The sequence below is a fragment of the Cibotium barometz genome, chromosome 65, assembly GCF_041138505.1.
Source record: "Cibotium barometz isolate CiBa-2024 chromosome 65, ASM4113850v1, whole genome shotgun sequence".
In the NCBI taxonomy this organism is placed as follows: Eukaryota; Viridiplantae; Streptophyta; class Polypodiopsida; order Cyatheales; family Cibotiaceae; genus Cibotium; species Cibotium barometz.
Window position 1 is genome coordinate 22,562,087 of NC_141110.1, and position 25,530 is coordinate 22,587,616.

At 43.3% G+C, this 25,530-nt stretch overlaps 1 protein-coding gene across 1 annotated transcript in view; it reads right to left on the reverse strand.

Annotated features, from left to right (window-relative positions):
* Nucleotides 1–7,019: 7,019 nt before the first annotated feature.
* LOC147603064 (uncharacterized) overlaps nt 7,020–25,530 on the reverse strand; it is a 34,805-nt gene continuing 16,294 nt past the window's right edge. The window contains exon 9 of the mRNA XM_086797382.1: nt 7,020–7,734. Coding sequence (XP_086653508.1) covers nt 7,507–7,734 — 228 coding nt within the window. The 3' untranslated portion in view covers nt 7,020–7,506. The remainder of the gene's footprint in view (nt 7,735–25,530) is intronic.

Consider the following 25,530-nt stretch of genomic DNA (forward strand, 5'->3'; position numbering starts at 1 on the left):
TTTGTAATCCATTTGCTAGCTGATGTTCTTATTGAGCTGAATAAGTTAAATGTGGAATTTCAAAGAGAGAACAGTGATGTCACAATGATTGGTGTATATTTGGATTTGACATTTGAGAAGTTAACAATGAGATATATAACTTCTGATGCTAATTTTGGTGTGGGCTCAAAACATCTTTCTAAGTTTCTAGACATGTCAAAGGAAGGGAGTCTAAAATATGCTAATTGTAATGGGCATACTCATACACATGCATTAAAGTTTATCCCAATCCCAAAACAAGCTAGGAAAAAGAAAATAACTCGAGCATCAAGTGGTAGCGAAGATGAGGAGGCAATGCTTAATTTGAATGTGTTGCCCGAGGATGTTGAAATAGAAGTAGGTTCTCTTGTTGAATCCATCTCTATTGGAAAAGCATATGTACAAAATGTGTTGCATGCTTTAAATAATAGGTTTCTTGACCTTGGAGTCTTCAACTCAATTAAGCTATTTAGTCCTTTCACATATCCTCCAGATCCAATTAATAGGGGAAAAAGGACACAGAATGGTTGGAAAGGCTTATCAATAAGCTGAATGTTGATAGTCCAATCATTGACATCAAAAGATGTCTTGGTGAACGAGAGGATTTTGTGGGTATCCTAGATAGAGCGAGTAGGAAAACAAGGGTATGTATGATTCTTGGGAAATTTGCAGCACATACAAAAACACGGTGGGATACATATCCAAGGTTAATGCACTTGTGGCAAGCAAGCATTATTGTTTCGACCAACACAGTATCGTGTGAACGGGGCTTCTCTCGTTTAAAATAACTTAAGATGTGGTTTGTGCTTGGAAACCCTTGATGCCTTGATGTTGTTATCACTTAATGCAAGTGAAGCGTCTCAAATTCATTGCAATGATGTATTTAGTACTTGGTTGGAAAGCAAAGATAGGCAGGCAATGCCATTACAGTGATGTATGCTTTTATGCCATTACTGAACTGTATAGCTTGCACTGTATAGCTTTCAGGTTGCATTTGGACAAAGGTTTCATTTTGAGAAAAGGTCATGAGTGGTTGGGCTATACAGGTTGTAGGTTGCATTCTGGAAAAATACTCATTTGGGAAGTAGTTGATTGCTGGTTTTGGGAAAAGTTGATGGCCGAGAAGCAAGTATTTTGTCAAATTTCAAAAAATGAACATACATAACATATGCATTTTTTGGATAGGTAGTTGAGGACTGTACATATACCAGTTTTGGGGCCATTTCAGGGCCATTTCAGCCACTAGTTACGTAGAACATGCATATGGCTGCATTGGTAATCCTTTGGTAGTGAAGCAAAGTATATTGTAACATTGCATGATGTTTAACATATGTATTGGCTATCTTATGGTGATGAAGCAAAGTATATTACAACATTGTAGGTGTATCAAAAGCATCTTCAACATGTATTTCATTTGAGCATATCTATGAAGGGAAGTATGTACATGTGGTGCTTGTGAAGGGAAGTACTTTTAAACATGTACATGTGGTGCTTGTGTTGTTGCTACTTTTTTCTAAGCTCACTCATTCATGTGTATCATGACTAGTTTAGTATCATGAGTTTCAAGGTGCTTGTGGTGGTAAGAGTTTAAACCTAAGTTTTATCTTAACTCACAAGATTTAAATATTTATATTTTGTTTGATTTTTTGTCTACTTTGTACTAACTTTCTAGTGTGGGAGGGGGGGAGTCGGTTCTCTTCCATGGTTATGGTGAAGAGAACCAACTCGCCTTCTCCCAAAGAGAGCTTGGTGTAGCCACTCCATGGTGAAGGGGTTCAACTCCCCTACTCTCTCTCTTTATGTGGTAAAGGGACGGGTCCTCACCATCAACAACAACGTTGGAGATTGTGATCTTGGAGATGTACTTATTTGAGGCCACTTATATCATCTCTCCTATCATAGTAGGCTTGAATCCTATCATAGTAGAGGCTTGAGTCCTATCTACTTTGCTATTCAAATTTTTTCCATGTGCATGAAAATTTAAGATAATATTTGGACTTTGTTTTAATCAATGTGATAATTTTTTACGAAAAAGAAGTCTCCGACTTTGAATATTTCTAATATATTATGATAGTTTTATTGAAAAAAGAAGCCTTTCATTTTAAAATAATGCTTGTCTATTAAAGGGTGTCATTTAAAAATTTTACCTCATATTAAAAGGAGTGATAAAAGATACATGCCAATTGAAATTGTAAGACACTCATCAATTTTAGGCCCTGGTTGAGGAGACCCTTGCATATACACGTGACATGGTAGAGGACAATTCGAGGTGTCATGACACATTTTTACAACAATAGTAGTACAAGGTCATCCTTGGTACCGGTTTAGGGAAGGGTTTAAGGCGGTTTGAAGGTTGATTCCACCACTCTCGTAGCACTGTTTGTCAATGATGTCAAGTAAATCTGTAGGCATGTTAGAAGTCTCCGACTTTGAATATTTCTAATATATTATGATAGTTTTATTGAAAAAAGAAGCCTTTCATTTTAAAATAATGCTTGTCTATTAAAGGGTGTCATTTAAAAATTTTACCTCATATTAAAAGGAGTGATAAAAGATACATGCCAATTGAAATTGTAAGACACTCATCAATTTTAGGCCGCCCTGGTTGAGGAGACCCTGGCATATACACGTGACATGGTAGAGGACAATTCGAGGTGTCATGACTCACATTTTTACAACAATAGTAGTACAAGGTCATCCTTGGTACCGGTTTAGGGAAGGGTTTAGTTGATTCCACCACCCTCGTAGCACTGTTTGTCAATGATGTCAAGTAAATCTGTAAGCATGTTAGCGACCAAATTACCCTCATATTTCAATGATGTCAAGTAATGTGTTCCTCCGCTAATATGTTAGAGGCCGAATTACTCTCATATTTTGCATCCACATGTTTATAGGAAGAAATTTTTTATTTCATTGTCATCTTCTAGCATGTTATTACCTAAACAAATTGCTTGTTTTCAACACCGGTTTTTTCTACAGTAGGTGGAGGAGGGATGGTTGGTGTGCTTTAAAATTCAGCACATAAGATAAAAGAAGGATTATAGGGCTAAGGCATATGCAAAGGGGACTCATAGAAGGATGTGGAGGCAACAAGGATCTGAAAAACCCTAGTGGTGTGGAAAGATGCGATGAATTCAAGCTCAAAAAGGAGGCCATCTTAAAATATAACATGGTTGGGGCCTCAATGGTTGGCATAGGGTAAAGAGGTTTTCTAAGCCCATCTTCTAGGTCTAGGTCAAGCAATTTCATGTCCAAGCTTGAGGATGTAAGACTCGCCATTGTGTGACTTGTTTTTGGTAGTTTTACCTTTCAAGTTAATAAGGTAAAGAAACTATATCAATGGCATAGCAAATTACACAAAGGATGTTTTTAGAGAGTCTAGGGATGACAACGGTGTCCTAAGTCACTATAAGTCCGAAGTCTACTAACTAGGTTAATCTAGTTCTAGGTTGGTTTTTTTCTAGGCTCATTAGTAGCTTAGGCTTTGTATAAATTTGACTCAAGTAGCGAAAGGTTAATTAAAAGTAATCAATGTTAGTTTTTCTCTGTAGCTAAGATATCTACTAATTTAGTTTCCATCAATTGTCATTACTACTTAAATCCATCTATGACACCTAACTAAATTTTATGCTAATTGTTAGCATGCTTAATTTGTTCCTTTCTCTACTATAGCTAGTGATTAGAGGAGTAATCTAAACACTGACAGTTAATACTTTCTCTAACTAAAGCTAATCACTAAAGCTAGTGATTAGAGTAGTAATCCTAACCCTGACTATTAATACGTTCGATATATTACTTTCTCTAATTGTGATTAGAGTAGTAATCCTAACACTAACTATTGATACGTTTAAACTATTACTTCCTCTAACTAAAGCTAGCTAGTACCAAGTGTTAATACATTTAAACTATTACTTTCTTTAACTAAAGCTAGTGTTTAGAGTAACAATCCCAACTAAATCTAGTGATTAAAATAGTAACCCTAATTAAATCTAGTTATTAGAGTAGTAATCATAACTAGTCTAGGTTAGTTCTAGGTTACTTTCTAAAGTCGACCTTAGTTTGCCCTACGTTAACTCACTAGTCTAGCGTTCTCCTAGGCTAAGTACTAATGAACTAATTACTAATCTAAGGCTAACACTACCTATTTAGGTCCCAATTCAATCGAATACCTACCTTAGCTAACTACTATAGAATATTAATTATCATGCCCTAAGCTAGCTTATAATCCTTAAAGAGAAAAAAACTACTAATACTAATCTTAGTAAATAAGTCAGTGTTTTAATCTAGTTGATGTTTTAATCTAGTTGATGTTTTAATCAATTTATTAATGATTGTTAGTATATTAATACTAATTCCATGCTACTAATACTAATCTTAGGAAAGTTAAATTGGGTTAGCTAGCTAGCTCAGGGCCCTCACACATATCTATCAGTCAGTTTTTAATAACTAAACTATATAAGTCAATTCTTGAAAGTCTATATTGAACCTAATGAAATCACCCAATTAATCTTCAATTAAATACCAACTTATAATGGTTTCTTACTAAAGTTAGTAAGCAGTTTAGTCTTTCTAACTAACCTAAGCTATTCTTAATTGCTAATCTTTGTATCCTATCCTTAACTAATTTTAATTACCTAAGTTATTCCTAATTGCTAATCTTCTTATCCTATCCTTACCTAATTGTTATTACCTATGGAGCTAGTGTAAGAGTAAGTGAGGGTTAGCCTAAGTTAAATCAACTCAATTTCTATTAACATGCCTTATGTGAGGTGCACCATAGCAATTTTGTGTGCATCAATACAAAATGGGTTCTCGTTAGAATCAAATCCAATACCATCTCAAGTTCAAAGTCCACAGTATCTTCCCAAGTTCAAAGAAGGGCATTCGGCCTTCAAGAAAATTGAAGAAAAAAATTGAACCAAGAGTTGAACTTGATTCACAAATGCAGCACCAAGATGATAATTTCTATCACAGTGAGGCCAACCTAGACCACAATAACATGGCATCTATGTTTGAAATGGGAATGGCATTCAAACATTAATGCTAAGGAGGTTCAACAGGCAAGACCTTAGAGCAGCCAAGGACTAGAATGGACAAGTCCCTTTGCAACAAAGTCACCCATCAATCATTCTAAGATCAAAAACATCTAAAAGAAGGCATTAGCTAACCAAAATTCACATAAAACTAATTCGAGTCATGCCAAGCAAGCAACAAGCATGATCAGCAAAACATAAAACAGATGATTGAAAAATATGGTAAATAAAAAGCAATGCATGTTTTTGGTGGAACATGGGTTATATCTATTCATCAAATAATCTCATGAAATACAAATCCAAGCACATTCTTAAACAGCTTTAAAAACAGTCAATGCATACCCTTGCACTCTATAAGCAGCATCTCCCATGTGTCTAGCCTATGTGACACATGATGTCACTCAACTTACATCATCCATGACATCCATTTACAATCACCAAATCAACTACATAACTCTAGGCCTTTTAGATATTTGCACGTATGCAATAAACTTAAGGATAATGCCTAGGCCCATCAACACAAATTCTAACAATATTACTTTTGGTATGTGATGCAACTTATCCCTTGAAGCCAAACATAGTTCTTTCTTTTACTTGTCATGCATCCTATGCTTTAGTGTAGAATCTTGCTTTTCTTTTGAAGGATCAATCAATCCTTTTATTGGACGTAGCTGTAGATTAGTTTCTTTTGCACAAATCCCATCCAAAGAAAGATTAACAAGTTCAATGAAGCTGAAGCTACCTCTGAGTTGGACTATGCATGATGTGTTCCCTCTTGCCATGCTCTCTAGAAGCTTGAATTGACACAATTACTCAAGGATTCAAGTCTCTTTTATGTGGGAGCAAGCCTTTTTCCATTACTTTTTGCATTGTTGAATTGTTGAGTCTTGACAAGTTGCATGTGGTTGTTAGGTACTGCTATGTGAGCATGAGCACTCGGGTTTGTCATGTGGAAGAGGAAAGATGCCACGTGCGAACACTAATTGGACATGGAAGTCTTTCGTCTTTTCTTGTTCCTTACCAACTTAACTACGTTGCGAGAATTTTTGGAAACAGTCTTTCTTTTGTATCACAATTTTTGTACATTGGCCTCTCAATCCCATTGCATTTCATGTCTTTTTTCTTGGTCTTCCTTTTTGGCTAAGGTTTGCAAAGTTGTAATGGAAGGCTGTGTGGAGTCTTATAGTCTATTGATAACCTATTTCTTATCATCAGTTGCACAATCATGAGTAGCTGCCTTAGTTCATAATTAAAGATATAAGAACCTCTCAGATTTACAACCTTGTCAACGAGTAGTTCATCGCTTTGTTTTTCCATCTTGCTAGCGTGGATGCTACACTGACCTATACAATGGATCTCCAATCAAAAGGGACAGCTTACTACCCAAAACGGTTGCATCATATCACTTTGCATTGTCCCATTCTGCTTCCTACCTATTAGCTGCGTAATTTTGCTTGCCTTTCGAAAATAGTTTCCACTAGCATATCAATCAGAGCAACACTTAAGTGAACAAAGATCTTTGTTTCTTTATTTCCTCAAATGTTAAGAGACATGGATCCTTGATTATATTGATCCCGTAGCATGTTGCCTGCGTAGTGGTCCTTGGTCTGAATCATGTTGCCTACCATAGAGGTTTCACAATTCTGTGCGCGCGCGTGCGTCCGTGTTTTTTTTGGGGGGGGGGGGGGGGGGGGTGGGGGGGGGAAGGGAGTATAATAGGTATACATGCAAGAATAATAATGCCTCCATATCTAGTTGAGAAAGATAATGCGGCATATGTTGGTTCAATCAAAAACATTCTTATCATTTTATAGTGTTCCAGGTTTCTGAAGACATGCACTAGATATGCCAAAACACAATTGGGCCTGTATTTATTGAAATGACTACAGAAAAGCTTCGCTCAAGCAGCATACAGCTGATTATATTGCATGACCTGAAAATAGCAAAATAAAACCTCAACATGTGAAGTGTTTAAAAATGGAGGGGTGAAATGTAGTCAATCAATGCGTACGAGAGGTCCCACATTCCTCTGAAGAAGACCTTACAACAGCACAGAAACTTGCAAGCCTTTAGACTGCTTCAGGCCAATAACATTTTTGTAAAAAATATAAACATTTGCAAACATCAACAACTATGTGCCTTCTGGAAGCATTTGATTCTCTTCCAAGAAGCTATAACCCAGTTCTTGGGGCAGGCGAATTTGAGCTGATAATGCGGTGGCGAATGGAGAGGGATATTCAGAAAGCTGCCTAGAGGGACAATATAGACATTTGCACCTTTTGGTGAGAACAAAGCAATCTACAATCCAACGCAAGGCTTGGACACTCATATCAGCTGCAAAGAAAAGGCATTTTGAGTGATGATTGGCTTCCATAAGGCCAACCTTTTAAAAAGGGGTTTATGGACCACATTTAGGCTCAAGAGAGCTTCCCAACTTTAGAATGAAGTTTTGGTCTTAATTTTTCTTCTTCTCTTCCTCAACTTTGAGAAGGCGAACTGGAACAACAGGTACACTATACCACCACTCTCTGACCCTTCTGATAATGCGCTCAGTGCTCTCCTGACGAAACCGTGTCTGTCTTGTAAATGCCTCCCAGAATCCCAAAAGCACCATTAACTTCAACGGAAGAACTGCAAGGCAAAATGCTAGGATGACAAGTACTATAACCACTTGATCTGTTGCCTGCGGTACTTGAGAAGTGTCAGTTATGAAACTGAGACTTGATTTTCTAGGTGTTTGATTGATGAAATTGTTTCACACTTCAAGCTAAAACAGCAGATATCAGAAAACAAAAAAGAACAAAAATAAAAACAGATACTTGATTAAGAAGTGCTTGATCAGGAGAGACTTGCAAGGTCTCCCAATCATTTGGAAGGTGCTTGACAACTTCATTAAGAGGTGCTTGATCGGGAGACAGTTGCAAGTGCTTGTGTTGACAATACCAGGGTGCAATGTTAGCTTCAAAACCGGAATCACAGCTTCATCACAGTTCTCAGGATATCAAGAGCCTTGGGTCAGAGCAGACGTGGGTTTCATTACCCTTTTTCCCATGAAAAGATTCTTCATTTGTCATAAAAGAAAAAATGTCTGAAAACAGTGAACTACAGAACTGCTCCGATATGGAGCCTGACATTTACATCCCTCGAGAAAGGTATAAATGGCGCGGGGGGGGGGGGGGGGGGGGGGGGGGGGGCTTGTTCTCCTCCTGCTGGCCGCTCTTGGAGGGAGGCTACATCAATAGAAGGGGCCACATTGGGGGCCTGTAGTGCCAAATCAGTTGGCCACCCTCTCTAGTGAGGAAGGGGCCCCAACTCCATGTCCATAAGAAAGCCGCGCAACAACACTGCATCCACTCAAAATCACCTGTAAGGTTCTCCCACCGTCCCCACCAGCTATGCATAATGTCCTTCTCACATAGAGTAGAGCCACACCCTCCTCCCTAGCCCAAGCAATCACGCCTCAGGTAACAAAGTGGAGGGTGCTGGCTCTCATGTGAAGAGCCCAAGATCCTCTACAAAACTTGTTAAGCCTTTGGGCTGTCACAAAGGCAATGTCGCTAAGCCTCCACTACGTGTTGCACTGGCTGCCCAGTGATGATCGCCATGCAATGGTTGGCCAGGTGTCATGTCACCATTTCTGGGATTTATGGGATTTACCAGAATTTAAAAGTACTTTACATACCTACGAGGAATTATGGACTTGTGAACTAGTTTTGGGAATCAAAGGTTATCCAAATATAGGGTTCCGGGCACCCTCGTCATCCTTGTGGGTGCCTAGAAACAGGACTAAGGCTTGACACATCGTCTCTGGCTTCATGGATTACATGTGGCACGTGCTTGACAAGCCCTTGGATTGACTCGAAGGCCACTTGTGTGTAAAGCACGCTAAAAACAGGTTAATTATGTGTGTTCACATCATTATTATAATGGGTGGACAAGTTTATTGTAGAAGGCCGGGCCATTTATTGTTTGGGCCCCATGTGGACCTTCAACATTGTCAAATCCCCGCAGGATCACCTCGTAGAACGCTCCATGCTCGAGACTCGAAACCTGCAAAACAAACCAAGCAACGTGAAGGGGGTGCAGGCATGACTCGCCTCCTAACCTTGACAGCCGTGGGCAAGCCCACAAGTCTTGGCTGTCCCCACCGAGCCACAAGTTGGGCTAACTAGTTGGACGATCCGACCAATCTCTACCTCGTGACGTCCATACCGCCACAAAGCTCTCCCATGTAACGTCCTCCTCAACACGATCCTTCCACTTGATCTTGTATTCCGTGATAAAGTGTATTACGCAATCTTCTTTCACGAAATCCAAGAATCTTTTCTGGTTCGTGTGGGATAAATGTCGTGTCCTCGACATCTATAATTTCTTGAGGAGTAACTAACTGGTCTGTTCCACCCAGTACTTCCTTAAGTCTACTGACATGAAATAGAGGATGAACTTTCACATGAGAAGGCAAATCGAGTTCATATGCAACTGAACCAATCCGTCGTGTACTACGAAATGGTCCACATTATCTAGGGGATAATTTTGGAGATCGACCTGTCCGTAAAGTCTCGGAAATCTTTCGGAACTCGCAAATACACCATCGTTCCTTTAGAGAACTCTCTGGGTGAACGATGTCTATTAAAATAAAATCTCTCTGTAACTTGTAACATTTCTTGCATATCTTGCAAAAAATTACATGCTGCATCATGCTGAAGTCCTGAGAATCCCACTGTAACAGGTGATCTAGGTTGAAAACCATACATAAGCATGAAAAGACAAAAACCTGTACTCGTATGCTTAGTACTATTATATGCAAATTCTAACATAGAAAGATAATCCTCCCATGAACTCTGTCATTTGGAGACATATGCTCGAAGCATATCCTCGTAAATCTGGTTCACTCTTTCAGTCTAGCCATCAAATTGAGGATGATCTGAGGAACTCAAATTCAAAGTTGTTTCCAACTTCTCAAAAACAAGTCTCTAAAAATCACTTGTAAACTTAGAGTCCTGATCACTGACTATGTCCTGCGGTAACCATACAGTCTACACAATTGCTCAATGAACTGTCTTGCTAATTGCGTAGCTCTAATGGTCTTCCGTGTCGGTAAAAATCTAGCCATTTTTTTCAAGCGATCCACCACAACCCAAATAGAATCGTAGCCTTAACGTGTTCTTGGCAATCCGGTAATAAAATCCATGGAAATACTTCCCATTTATTACCTGGGATTTGCAAAGGATGCAACAGTCCGGCCTGTCTAAAGTGTTCAGCTTTATTTACTTGACAAACTTGACACTTGAGAACATAATCTTCTACATATCCTTTCATCTTTGGCCAATAAAAAGTGTTTCACTAACGATAATGTCCTGTGTACCCCAGGGTGTCCAGCAAAAGTGGCGTCGTGACACTCCTTAAGAATCTTGGACCTAATGTCTGGGATCTGTGGTACACAAATTTTGTCATTACGGAATAGTAAACCATTCCGAATCATCCACTAACCTCTTGCAACCTGAATGGTAGGCTGCTCAATCATTGAGTCTTGGTCAATCAATGAGCTCCCATCCTGGATCTTCTGCCAAAATGGACCAAAATAACTATCAGTCCTGCAAAGCCTTCTCAATGACTGAAATAAGTCAGTAGTAATCTCGATGAACGACAAAGTATTCACCTCTCTAATTCGACTAAGCGCATCTACGACACCATTCATGGACCCCTTTCAATAACGAATCTCAAAATCAAAATCTTGCATTAATTCAGCCCATCGAGCTTTCCTTCCTCTCAAATCATCTGCATCACACACATACTTGATTGACTGATGAATCAGTCAATACCACAAACTTGGAGCCATATACATAATGTCTCCAAACCTTGAGAGTGTGAATCACAGCATAAAGCTCCTTCTCAAGGGTTGGCCAACGAAATTGAGTGTCGTCTAGCTTTTTACTTTCGAAAGCAACAGGTCTACCCTCTTGAAATAGAGCAGCCTCGATTGCATAGTCACTGGCATCAGTTTCAAGAACATAAGGCCGATATTCCAAGTGATATGCTGATTCGACTTACGTCCACAGCCTTTCAACAAGTCGGTGATCGGTAGTGTCAGCTGAGAGTACTCCCGCACAGATTTCCAAAGAAAAACAACAAAACCAAGAAAAGAACGAAGTTGTTTCACTGTCTGCGGTATAGGCCAGGCCAGAACCTTCTGAACTCGGTCATAGTCAATGCTCAATCCATCTCTAGTGATCTTGTGTCCCAAGTAAATGATGTATGTCATGAAAAACTCACATTTACTTAATTTAGCATACAATCGATTCTGTCTTAAAATAGTTAAGACAATCGTGAGGTATCTAACGTGATCCTTAAGAGAACGACTATATATCAAAATATCATCTAGGAACACAACCACAAATTTTTCCAAATGTTCACGAAAAAGGTCGTTCATCATTTGCTGAAAAGTGACTGGAGCATTGGTTAACCTAAAAGGTAATACGAGAAACTCGTAATGGCCATACCTAGTGAAAGGCGGTTCTTTCGACATGCCTTTCATGAATACGTATCTGGTGATAGCCAATACGTAAATCTATCTTTGTGAAATACTTTGCTCCGACTAACCGGTCAATCAAGTCATCTGATCTAGGGAGAGGATAACGGTTCTTAATTGTCAGCTTGTTCAATCTCTTGTAATCTATACACATTCTCCAGGTGTCGTCCTTCTTTCTCCTAAGCAACACAGGTGCACCCCAAGGTGATTTACTTGGACGGATATGGCCCATCCTTAAATAATCTGCGAGTTGTTTGGCCAACTCATCTTTCTCAACTTGGCTCATCCTCTAAGGTGGAATACTAACAGGTTGAGCACCAGGGACCAGGTCAATACGATGATCTACTGCTCTTTCAGGTGGTAAGCCCGATGGCAATTCCTTAGGAAATACATCTTGAAACGAATCAAGTATCTTCTTTAATTCTTTGCTTTCAAACACACTTAATTCATTGACATCCATAGAAGATATGAGAAATAAAGAAAGTGGAATCAAGACACAATGAAAAGTAGTATACAAAGAAGAATCCATTATATTTCCAAAATCAACGATATTTACAAGAGGTCCCTGAGAGGGATATATACAATCACCTAAGATACTATACTAGGTGTTCCTATGTTCAAAAGAAAAAGTATAACTAGACCAATCTATCTAGACTTGAAGAGTCTTAAACCACTCAATCTCTAATAACAAGTCTACATGCTCTAGATGCATAATATAGCATTCCAGAGTATCTTCGTAGTCCTGAATCCGGATCGGTAGCGTCTCCACCTTTTGATCCCATACTTGCCGACCCGCAGGTAGGCATACCTCATAGGTATGATCGCTGGGTGTTGTGTCAAGACCCAATTTCTACACAAGTTTGTAATTAACAAAATTGTGTGAGCTGCCAAGGTCTAGAAGAATGTGGATTCTATGGCCATTCTTCTCCATAAACTTGGAGACGATCATGTAAGCCAAAAACTTTAGAGTTCAACAGACAATCAGAACATGAACATGAACATCAAAGTAGCAAACCGGGCAACAATATCATAGTCATCCTCTTTCTTGAGAAATTCTTTCTTGAAGACTTCTTCGAATTGTGTCCAAGTCACTGGTTTAGGGTTGAGTTCTTTCCACCAAAGCAAAGCTTTACCTGAGAGGAAACCTGCTGCTAAGTGGATCTTTTTGCCATCGTCATATGGATGAAACTGAAAATGGACTTGCCACTTATGAAGCCAAGTGTCCACTATCTCTTTGGTATGCTGCTTTTGCTCGCCCCCAAACTGTTCCGGAGTAATATTGGGGCCTAAAGCAAATGCCAAAGTATCCATACCCGAAAGAGTAGATAGGATAGTGGTCAACAAAGAGATGGAGTTCTGTAAAGCCTGCATCTGTGCATCGACTTTATGCTTGACGTTCCAAGGAAGAAGCTTCGAGAGCAACTTTAAACTCTTGGAAATCTGATTTTGAAACAAAATCGTCAAAAGATCGCCATCGGTGGCTTCCGTAGCCGGCAAGTCTTCACGTTCGGGAATGGGCTCCAACTCGGATTCTTGGGTCAACATCTTGAAGAGGGCAAGATGAGAGAAAAGTTTTATCTTGCACAAGGAGAGTGCTAGAGAGCTTGAGAGCTTGAGAGATGTGTGGCAAGAAGCCCGCTTAAGGGAAATTTATACGCTTCCCCAAAAGCTTACTTAGCTTTTGCTTTTGTGTTTATATATATATATATATATATATATATATATATATATATGAAACCCCTTTGCTAAGGTTCAGAAAAAAGATGAAAACAAAGCGAAACAAGGCATGGGTTTTTTTTTTAAACAAAAGCTTTAAAAAAAACTCCATGCTGCGTTTGGTTTTCACTAATTCCATCGCCGCCTTCATGCCACCCGACGGCTGGCCAGCGCCAACTGCTTACGACCGCCTGCCCGGCGTTTTTGCCTGTGCACCTACCTGGCCCGATTGCCTACATGCGCCTAAAGTTGCCGTCCGACTGCCTGCGTGCTCACTTGGCCGCCTGCGCCTGCCTGCGCATACCAGCCCACGTGCGAGGCTTGCCTATGAGTGCTTGTCAATTGGACGGCCTTCTTTGCTCATAAAGCTACGCAACCCCTCAGGCGTCACACAGTTATTATGCGCAGCCATATATGCACAGCCACAGAGGCGCTCTCTCTCTCTCTCTCTCTCTCTCTCTCTCTCTCTACAGGCGACTGGCTTTTACTTCTTCTCTCTCTTTCTCAACTGTTCACACAATTGCAAAACATAGCCCTTCTTCTTGCAAAGTAATACAACCCATACAAGACCAAAACCTTCATCACGGGTTCCTATGATGCAAAAACAATCATGCTGAATTTGAAAAAACAGCAGTATACACAGAAAAACAACAATCTTCTCGAACTCGTACCTTTTCTTTGACCTCTTTCTCTCTCGTTCTCGAGGCTTGCTCGTTCTCGAGGCTTGCTCTGATACCACTATCAAATCCTCGCAGGATCACCTCGTAGAACGCTCCACGCTCAAGACTCGAAACCTACAAAACAAACCACGCAACGTGAAGGGGGTACAGGCCTGACTCACCTCCCAACCTTGACAGCCATGGGCAAGCCCACAAGTCTTGGTTGTCCCCACCGAGCCACGAGTTGGGCTAACTAGTTGGACGATCCGACCAATCTCCACCTCGTGACGTCCCATACCGCCACGAAGCTACCCTCGCGGGCCTCGAGATTGCTGTCGGCCTCGTATACATAAAGTAGGTGCACGTCTGCACTAGATCCAGGCTCCTGACCATAGAGCTCTCACAAAGACACGCGAGACTCTATGAACTAATGACTAACCTTGGCCACCTTTTTATAGGTCCTTGGCCGGTCATCGGGCGTCCACACTTGGGCGCCCGCCCGTCCATACTTGGGTGCCCGCCCGTTAGTCTACCCCTAGCCCAACTCGCCAATCAGCCTGCCTAGATACACACTGTGCACATGACAAACATTGCACATACATTATGGATTTGGACCTTCGGTTGTGAAATTTTGTGCAAATAAAACCATTGAAGGAAAGAGTGAAAAAAATCAATGCAAAAAGCTTTGCGTGTACGCACACGCACGTCATCATTTGGCCATTTATATGGTTTTCCCCCAGTTTCTTGTGCCCAAATGTGGCTAGTGTGTGGATCCGAGTGTGCTAGGTCTAGTTCCAAGCTTTCCGATGTGCCAGATTTGTGCCCGGAAATGCTCGTACTGTACATGTTCTATGACCGTCCATAAATCAAGTGCACATGCACACATGTTCACATGCATGACATTGTTTGCCTGCTATGAATGTCCAGTTCACGGGCCCACCACGCCTACCTGTGAACCGTGTGAGTGCCTTGTATTCTGACGTGTTTTGTGGCCTGTTCACATGTGGTAAGTTATTATTTCTTTGTAATGTTATAACCTTTCCAGGTTCACATTTGTAGTAAGTGAGTGGATATCCATGTGTGGGGAGGTTGGTGGAAAATGAAACCGGCCTTCAGAAATTTGACGGGCGGTGAAACAAACACTCGCACACAAAACACTTCAACACCTTTGAGGACCTGGAAAAGAAAACAAACAGGGGGAGCTATAGTGCTCTTGCAAACAAGTACACGGACATCGATTGGCCCCAAAACGCAGTGGCGCCCCTTGCGGTATTTCTTTACTTGATCAAATTTGAGTACAAAGTACAACTTGTAGAATCCTCCACCAATAGGATCCCTTATAGTTTCACCCAAGACTTCCAAATAAGAACTCTCGTTATCACATCAGAGCATACCATAGAGAAGGCACACCTGTACAACACCTCCCTGCTTGAAAAGGTCTTCTCCATCTCTATCATGGATCCCTCAAACCCTTTCCCAAACACCAGTAGGGCTATACCAAACCAGATGTCCTTCCCTATAGTCACAGATTGCCCGGACACATGGATAGGATGATGGACACATGGAAACAGGGTTTCTAATGTTGGCATTGGAAAAAGCATCAGTCTTGGTCAAAAAGCAAGAGAAAGCAAAAGTCAAACTTTGTTGACCAAAAAGCTGAGGGCACCATTGCAACTTTTTGGTACTAGCCCAATGTAAGACTCACGTGGGTCATCCTCGTGGTGAGCTCGGCATCAGTTATCTTGTGCCTCGACATCGATTTCAGCCCGACCTCGACATTGGCACTTTTGTTTGATATTGTATTCATTTGTTGTATTGGTCCTGGCTTGGAAAAGCCCGTGGATTGTTCCTTAAATAAATTCCTAAAGAGGGTGCGGGGCTTGTTCCCCGCTCAACATGGTGTACTGTGTGATCCCTTTTCCCATCCCTCTCTCCCTCTTTTCTCTCTCTATCTATATCTCTTGTATACGTGGTTGAATCTGTCACTGCAATCTTTTCTGGGGTGAGAGAACCATGTCGTGAGTTGAGGGAGACCAAGGGCCTCAAGAAGGGAACAACTACGAAGCCAACCCAGAGCATCAAGGAGGGATCCAAGGCCGCCTATCTGTCTCTCATGAGACCATGACATCAGCAGAGCTCAGATGTGCGAAGACTTTATCAAAGACCAGGCCACTGAAGCTCAAGGCGTGGAAGCCGCCAAAGCTTATTTACGAGGTAAAGGGGTTACCATTGGAGAAGAACCCAAAGCCACCCGATCCATCACTCATGGAGGATAAAGAGAAGTTACCCCTAGAATCGCTCTATTTGATGCAGCTTCCTTAGGCATAGCAAGAGAGAAGAAGACAAAGGAACCTTCAACCGGAAAAGTGGATTTCAAGCCGAGAGAGAAAAGCGTAAAGTTTGATACCTTTTATGGAAAGCGGGACACCCAAAAAGCCCTATTCCTTCATCAAACAGTTTGACGCCGCCTTTGGGGGAGAGGACTTCTCCGAAAAGTCCAAACTTTGCATAGTCTGAATGCATTTTAAGGATGCTGCCTTGAAATTGGTGGCTAAAAGTGGTACAAGATGGGATCGAGCATACTTCATGGACCGATTTCAAAACCATGTTCAACAAAAAGTTCGAGCCTACTTCATGGACCGATTTCAAAACCATGTTCAACAAAAAGTTCCTTCTCGCAAACTTTGAGGCAAATGTGCAAAAGGAATGGAATGAGGTAAAGCAAAAGGCCGCAGAAAGCATGGCAACATATCTCAATAATTTTTCCAGCCGTCTCATTGAAGTTTTTACCCCATATACTCCCATCCCATCATTGATGGAAATACGTAAGTTTGTCAACGGATTGCAACCAAAGCTTATGCAAGCAGTTTATATGGCGGGACCTAAAACCTTGGAAGAAGCCCAAGACAAAGCCTTGCAAGCGGAAGCTTTACATATGCCTTGGATGGTGGGCAAATCAAAGAATGAGAATCGAGATTTGTCTCGGAAGGCTATTGCGACACCTCAAGCCAAGCAAAAGAAAGCTGCAGATAGGCACAGAAGAAAGGTCACTTTTGAAGAAAGGGATTGGGTCTTATTGTGATTTCAAAAAGCAAGACTTAGAAAGTCTAAAGCTAAGAACACAAAGAACCCAAGCTTGCCTCTAGATATTATGGACCTTTTCAAGTTACTAAGAAGATCAACGATGTGTGTTATCGATTGGATCTCCCACATCATTGAAGGATACATAATGCCTTCAATGTCAGTTTATTGAAGCCATATACAAGATTACCCCCAGAGGAGCTTGTATTGGAGGATCCACCAAAAGTGGAAGAACAAGAAGAAATCTTATAGCCGAAACAGATTGTATTCCATTCCATGAGAAAAAGAGGAAGGATAGTGGTCAGGAAATTCCTCTTGAAGTTTAAGAACTATTCACCTATGGATGCGAAATGGATGCCAAAAGAGTACTTCATTGACTATCTTCGAGCTTATGAGGAAGCAGTTGGTCCAAATGTATTTCAAGTACAGGCTTGAAATGTCTTGTGATCAAGACAGATTTAAGAGGGAGGGATTGTACCTCTAGCCCTCTTCATTGGATATATTTATGCTGAAATGGAACTATCATTATATAGCTAGATGAATCCAGGAACATGCCCAAATTCACCTTTTACGAACGTGCATGGTATATACTCATGGTAGTCAATTCACAAAACTATATAACTATCAACTCCATTATGCATAGTACGACATCCCCACTAACGTCATCAGTGCCCAATAGTGGGTGTAGAACTATGTATCAAGATATGCTCTCACACACACAATCCACACACACACACATAAGAGCATATATTCACACAAAGGCCTTCGTACTGAGTTTCTGTCAAACCTACAGAGATGCAGGGCAGACTCAACCATAATGAAGCCTAGCACTAAGGGAAGTAGCAAATAGAAAGAATTAGTACAGCAAATAAGTAGTTGATAGGAAAAATGGACCGCTAAAGATAGAAAGAATAAGCACAATATCAACTCATCATTATCTTGCTTATATAATGGTCTTGATTGGATATGCTCTAGTTTGGGTGGCAATGATGCTTGAAAGCCCAAGGAGCAATATTTATATGTGGGAGGCAACGATGCCAGAAGACCCATTGCACGAGAACGATGCCAGATATTTTTGACTTCGCAATCGGGCGGTCAGTGCAACCAGATGGCCCGGATGACTGTATTGGCTTTCGCAGTCGGGCGGTCATTGCGACCAATGGACCAGATGACTGTATTGGATTTTGCAGTAGGACAGTCATTGCAACCAGATGGCCCATATGACTCTATTGGATCCCATAGTCGAGCGATCAATGTGACCAGATGGCCCAGAGGACTATGGAAGACTTCTCAGCCAGTCCTAGTGACCAGATAGCCTTGAGGATAGTCTGAGCGGTTTCCCTCGAGAACCAGATGGCTCAGCACGGTTTCGATGAAACCAGACAAGACAATCCATGAACAGGAGAATCATTAATTATGCATTGCATACCGATGTATGTTTGAATTTCTTTGACTTTGTCTGTTGTTTTCGATGCATGAACAGTGCTTGGATTTATGGCATGCAATAGTCCACTAGGCTCCAAACTACCTAGCCAATACCTAGAATACCCAATAGACAAGAATGATGCATACTTGTTCGTTGACTAGCTTCTATCTAGTTTTTGCAGAAGGTGAGTATGCATTTATTATATCTAGCCCATGTAACTGGCTATGAAGAACATGTACCATCAAGAACAAGGACATCGGTCAAAGAAAGACATAAAGATGTTGCCAGAGGAGCAGAAGACAACACATATATGAGGAAAGACCAGATGCACAACAGCACCAAATGGGGCTAGTACCACGATCATATTAGGACAACTGTGATGTAAGAGAGAGGGAATGTAACTATTTGGTCCTCCAAGCTCTTTTCACATGATAGCTCATGCCCGAACACATGGACAAGATGATGGACACATGGAAACACGGTTCCTAATGCTGGCATTGGAAAAAGCATCAATGTTGGTCAAAAAGCAAGAAAAAGCAAAAGTCAAACTTTGTTGACCAAAAAGCAAGGCAATATAAAAGCAGGGACCTCCCATCTACTATATAACAACCTTGGACCTCCATGGAAGAGCATAGAAAGAATTCTTGCAGATCTTGGAGGAGTACTTGTGGAGACTCGTCATCACCTTCTTCTCTCTAGCATCACCTAGCTCCTCCCTCTCCGCCGGCAGCCGCCCTTGCAACGCCTATATTCGCTGGTGCTCCGCCCTTGCAGCACCCACGTCCACCGATGCTCCGCCCCGCAGCGCCCACGTCCACCACTGTTGCTCCTGCCACCGCCGACTTGCTGCCGTTGTCTATGCGATGCTTGCGTCCAAAACGCCGCTCTACCGCCTTGCGCTTCTGCCCTCTGCACTACCTCCGCCTTGTTGCGCCGCCGCCAGCACTACAGCAGCGTCGCTCTGTGAAACATGACGCCACCTTCGCTATGCTAGTGGCGCCCTGAGAGCTTTGCGCTGCCTCTTCCCTGTGCGCCAGCACTGCTACACCTCCTCAGAACCGCTGTTTGAGCACCGCCTCCACTCTGTGAGCCGCCTATACTGCCTCTGCCTTATGGTTAGCCTTTGAGTAGTGTCTGCTGCCTTCAAACGCAACCGGTGTCAACGCCAGTCACCACCGCCAACACCACATAAGAGCACCGCCGCTGCCAGTTTTCTCTAACTCCTAAGGAGGGGTTGCCTTGTGAAGCCACATATTTACCACCTTGGTGTGAGCCTCTTAGGATTGCCTTTGTCCGGAATGAGTGTAGAGAGCCTTGTGGATATTTGGGAACGTCAGTTGGATTCATTGGATTTCAATACTAGCCCGTTGTAAGACTCTTGTGGGTCATCCTCGTGGTGAGCTCGGCATCAGTTATCTTGTGCCTCAACATCGACTTCAGCCCGACCTTGACATCGGCACTTCTGTTTGATATTGTATTCATTTTTTGTATTGGTCTTGGCTTGGAAAAGCCCGTGGATTGTTCCTCAAATAAATTCTTGAAGAGGGGACGGGGCATGTTCCCCGCTCAGCGTGGTGTACTGTGTGAAATCCCTTTTCCCATCTCTCTCTCTCCCCCTTTTCTCTCTCTCTCTATCTATATCGCTTGTATACATGTATACATGGTTGAATTTGTCATTGCACGCTCCGTGAGTCCGTTGGGCTTCTAGGAGCCCAATGCATTAAGGGCTGAATTCGATCATGTAAAGAGGCAGTTGCAAGCAAGCGAAGAGGAGTTGAAGCTTCTTCATGAGAACCCACAGGTTCACAAGCTCATTGAAGCCACCAAAGTTGAATTCATGGTGGACCGTACTTTTGACTCCATGGCCAAGGAGTTTGGTGTGAAGCCGAGGGAGTTGGCCCTTACTTACCTTATACGCAATGGAGATGTAATGGAAGGTGAAGCAACTGTTCTTAAGTTCAAAAAGCCACCTCACATAAGAGTCAGGTGGTGCCATTTCTCGCAGGACTAAACTTTGTACAACGAGAAGAACCCTCTGTGACTTCTTGCCATGCTTCTTCAGCATTATATGCAAGGGAAGAGAGTATACATATGTTTCCATCTAGAAGTCTCCACGACTCTACCAGCCACTTTGGCCAAATTTTTACATAGTGGAAACCTTCATGCGGTTAATCGTAGCCCTTAAGCACCTTGTAGGAACATTAGCGCAAAAGGCATGAGAGAGAGAGAGAGAGAGAGAGAGAGAGAGAGAGAGAGAGAGATTGAAATAATCAAGCAAGCGTCACATCAATCTGAATCGTGTACTTCACCTCTCTAGTATTGAACTTGTCTTCTCTCTCCCCTTTCTCTACTGTGTGCAATGCAACAACTTCATCTTCCAACCACCATAGCAGGGCTGAAACCCTACAGATGAGATGTGCTTTATCAAAGTACCATACATCAGCATCTGTAGCTGCCATGCATACATCATGTAAGGAAGGATCATAGCTACAATGTACCTACAATACTCATTCATCTTGAGCATAGCTAGCTACATCCTTTTTGTCACAACTAGGTGTCGATGCATCAGCCATAGATATGCCAGAGTCTTTCTTCTCCTTCTCTTTTGCAAGCCTTTTCCTACACTCATTCATGTAGTGCCCTAGTGAACCGATCCCGTCAAGTGGGAATAGACTCCGTCGGACACCCACACGCGTAATAGCACAACTCAATATCACAATTTGAAATGGACAACTTAATAACAACTGAAAATTGAAATGAAAAGAAATGTTGATAGATGGACACCAGCACTGGGGCCGGAACGGGCCAACCCCCCCTCAATATATGATATATTATTGGGAGTATTTAACAAATACAATACTCCATGGGTTCAATGAACAAGATGATGTCCATGTACAACTGAGATGAATACAGTACCAAACAAGAGGCTCGAAGTAGATGTTCGAAGGAGAGCGACCACTTGAGTGGTCAGTCTCTACGGTCCTGTGCCTTCACTGGAATCCGCGGAGAGCGCCCCACTGGTGTTCCAGGACCACGCACAAACAGGCGCTCACGTACTAACGCCTGGCTCTCCCGATCTCGGCACCTTTGGACCGTGGTTCTCCAAAAGCTTGGACTACCCGGCACCGAACGGGTGTTAGCGATAGAGAGAATCCTTTATCAGATTTTCAACAAAGTTCTTTACTTAAATCTGAATTCATTTACTTGTAGCTCGCAAATGGAAGACAAATACCCGAGGTGTCTGTGTGCAGCTACTAGAGGTGGACACCAGGACACAGCAGTAGCCGCCTATGGAAGGGAGGTGTAACCCACACGCAGCCACCTGTAGAGGGGAGTGCAGCCCCACGCAACTGCCTATGGAAGAGGAGTAGCCGCCTGTTGTGGAGGGGATGCAACCACCTGCAAAGGGTGAAACAACCGCCTGTTGAAGAGGAGACAGCCGCCTTTTGTAGAGAAGGGGCAGCCGCCTGCAAGGGAGGAGGAGGAGGCAGAGCCGCCAGCTGAAGAGGGGAAGGTGCAGAGGCCGCCTGGCTACAGTCGCTTGCAGAGGAGAGGACAGAAGGAGCAGCCGCCTTTGGAAAGGAAACGCCTGGCTGCAGCCTGCGCCACCTGCAGTGTAGAGGGCAGCCCGCTGGAGAACAAGCGCAGCCACCTGCAGAAGGCACAGCCGCCTGCTGTGATGCTGAAACTGCCTGGCTGTAGAAGCACAGCCGCCTGCTATGGCCACCTGTAGAGGAGAGGGCAGAAGGAGCAGCCGCCTTTGGAAAGGAAACGCCTGGCTGCAAAAAAACACAGCCGCCTGCTGTACAGCCGTCAGTTGTAGAGGTGGAGGAAGCGTAGCTTGAGGAGGAGGAGACGATCGCCGGCTCTATGCCTTTACGAGTGGGGTGGTCGCTCTCTTTTGTAGAGATTGGAGAGGAGTTACACGACCACAGCTGGCCGGCTCCCCAAGCTTGCATGGGGGGCGGCCAGCTTCAAAGTGTGGTGTGGGTAGGTGGCCATGCACCCAACCCACACACACATAAAGGGTTAAGTGTGGGGGTTTCCCTCCCCGCCTTGGCCCATATGTGGGTGCCCCTAATGGGTGCCCACTTTTAAATGAATGTGAACTTACAACCTTATAAAATGAAAGGTTAGAAATAAAACTATTAAATATGGAGAGACAGTCCCATAGGTAAAACACAGTTCCAGGCACGAGCCTCCCTATGGAGTGACAGTCCCATAGGCAAGACACGGCACAAATACTGGCTCTTCCATGGCGTGACAATCCCATGGATAGAACACAGTCCAGGTCATACACGGGTGGCACCAGTCTGGCCCCCGTCCATACGACACCATCCTGCTAACACACGGGTGGCACCAATCTGGCTCCCGTCCATGTTAAGCAAAAATACTGGCCTCTTCACATGAGACACCGGCCTGGCCTCAAGTGAACAAGACACAAATCTGGAGATGGACCAAATGGTCGGTCAATTGGTGACACCTAGCTTCCTACACTAAGTACATTTACCCTTCTTCTTGGGCTTCACTGTCACCCTTGTCTAAATCCTTGCTAGAAGAGGCAGTTGTCCCACCTTTAGCCTTGTAGCCACTGGCACTATGCCTTCCCTTTACCTTTGCCTTGAGCAACAAATGCCTGATTACCAATCTTCATTCCGACCTGTTTGTCCGAGATTGCTCGGATGGACTCCCTAACTGGTGGGGATCGGACCACTGCCGAAAACCATAGCATGGGGACTATCCGCTCACCGCAGGGCTAGTCGTACGCAATGGGACAAGGTAACTCCCCCAGTTTGTGGAATATTCCAAGAGTCCTCTTGCAGGAGCAAAGACACGATCTCATCAAAAGAAAAGCCACTTGCATAGCATTTCATGAGCAACCGAAGTGTAGTAGCAAAGCCCTGAAATGAGTCAGGCAATGCGTTCAGGATGGTAGTGACAAGTGAACTATTGGGAATAGACTCATCAATGTTGGCTAGCTGTTCTCGAAGGTCTTTCACCTTCGTGAGACTCTCATCCATAAAGTCACCCGCATCCAAACACATCATGTCCAACTACTTTTTTAGGTAGGCCACATAAGCCTTAATGTGCACTTACTAGTTCTACAAGTGCATCCCATGCTAACTTAGCAGTGACACATGAACAGATATGTGGTATAATGCTTGAGGGAATGTTCCTGTGCAACTCTAGAATCCCATCGTCTTTGATTTGCAGTAGAAGGTAAAAGGTCTTCGGCAGCAAGCATCCCAAACACATCATTACCCGGCATAATGTCTGCAAGTCTACTCTACTGAATGCAAGTGATGCGAAACCCTCAAAATACTGCAAGTATGTATGCTACTGATCCCAATGTGAAACACTGCAGGTAGCTCTCTGAAGACCAGCAAAAGTATTGACAAGAGTAGGGATAGAGATTATTACTGCAAGCTCGGTTATCGTATTTTGATGCCAGTACCACCGACAAGTAGCTTGAAGACTCCCACACGCGTCCCTATGCTCGGTTCAGCTCTGTTTGGGACAGGCTGAAAATTTGCAGAGGTGTTTTGGAGGCCCAAATGAACTAAAATTTCGACGATTTTTGGTTTGGGAGACTCGGGAAGAGACTCAGAACACAGTGGCTTTAAAAAAATCAAAATTCAAAATGGGACCTACAATGGTGGTGCCACCAGCTGAGCTGGGTGGCGGTGGGCAACAATGGGCTGAACCACCACAAATTCGGCGGAAATTCCCAAATCAAAAAAATGAAAAGGGGGGTGGTTAATTGGACTGCTGACGAGTTCATCTGTGTACGCGGCTTCCTGGAGCGGACCATGGAAGATGGTCGGGCTGACCTGTAGAGTGGCAGCCATCTTTCATGCTTCTCCTAGCTCCAATGGAGCTTTGCCTCCTTGGAAATGGAGGACCCCAAGGGATCTTTTGAAGAGACCAAGGTAGGGAGAGGAGGTGGTTGAAGCTGCAAACTTCCACCACATAAAAAACGGGCTGCTCCAAGTGAGTTGCTATTGCAAGTGTGAGTCCCCAGAATCACAGAGCATAAGGCTCTTGATACCAAATGTTGCAGAAATGCTGCAGCCAAGCATAGAAATCCCCACACACAAAGTACAGTCGTGAGAGTACAATGAGAGGCGCACAAAGCAATGTTGTAGATTATGTGATAAGTGCCAAATGTACAAGATAAGATGGACCCTATAATGAAATAAGGGTGGGTTCACACCTAGAGTGCACGGGGAAAAACTCCCTCTTATGGGGGGTAAAAAGTGCCGCGGCTGGTCCTACTGGAGTTCACCCATCACTGCCATGACATAGATGTCTACAATGAATTGAAGTGCCACTCAATATCCACTGGCCTCCAAGTCATGGCGGACGCTGAGCCAACCTAAAATCCACGCAACTTGTGCCGGTTGATCTACACTCCGGATGCCCGATAGAAGATCTATATCGCCTCGGTGAATCTCTGGAGGACCACCTCTCTCATGTGCCACTAGACCTGCTCACGCATATCCAACACCCATAGTCATAGGGGACGGAGGGGACGGACCCTTGGAACGGGGGGACGCCGTCCCGGGAACACTGTGGAACGGGGACGGACGGACGTTCCCAGCTGGGCGTCCCTCACAAGGGACGGCGTTCCAAGGACAGATCCAAGAGGGGACGATTGTGGGGGACGGCTGCATGGGAACGCCTGCAGGTTACTGTTTGGGCAATGGTCACATTTTTGACCTTTTCTTTTGGCCGTTTGGGAGGGGCTTTTCATGGGCCTTTAGCCTTGGCCCATAGGCCTTGAGCCTTTGAGGCTTTGGGCCTTGGCCTCTGTCTTGCTCCCTCCCTATACGAAGACACACACACACACTTCCTCTCACACTTCAAGCTTTAGCTTCACACACACACACACTCTCTCTCCCTCAAGCGGCAAGCCTCAAGTGCCAAGGTCTCAAGTTTCAAGCTCTCACACAAGCAAGCTGTAGCCTCTCAAGACACACACTCTCCCTCACACACTCTTCACCCCCACCCATCCTCACACTCAAGTTCTCCCTCAACTTTCAAGGCTCAAGCCTCACTCACACTCTC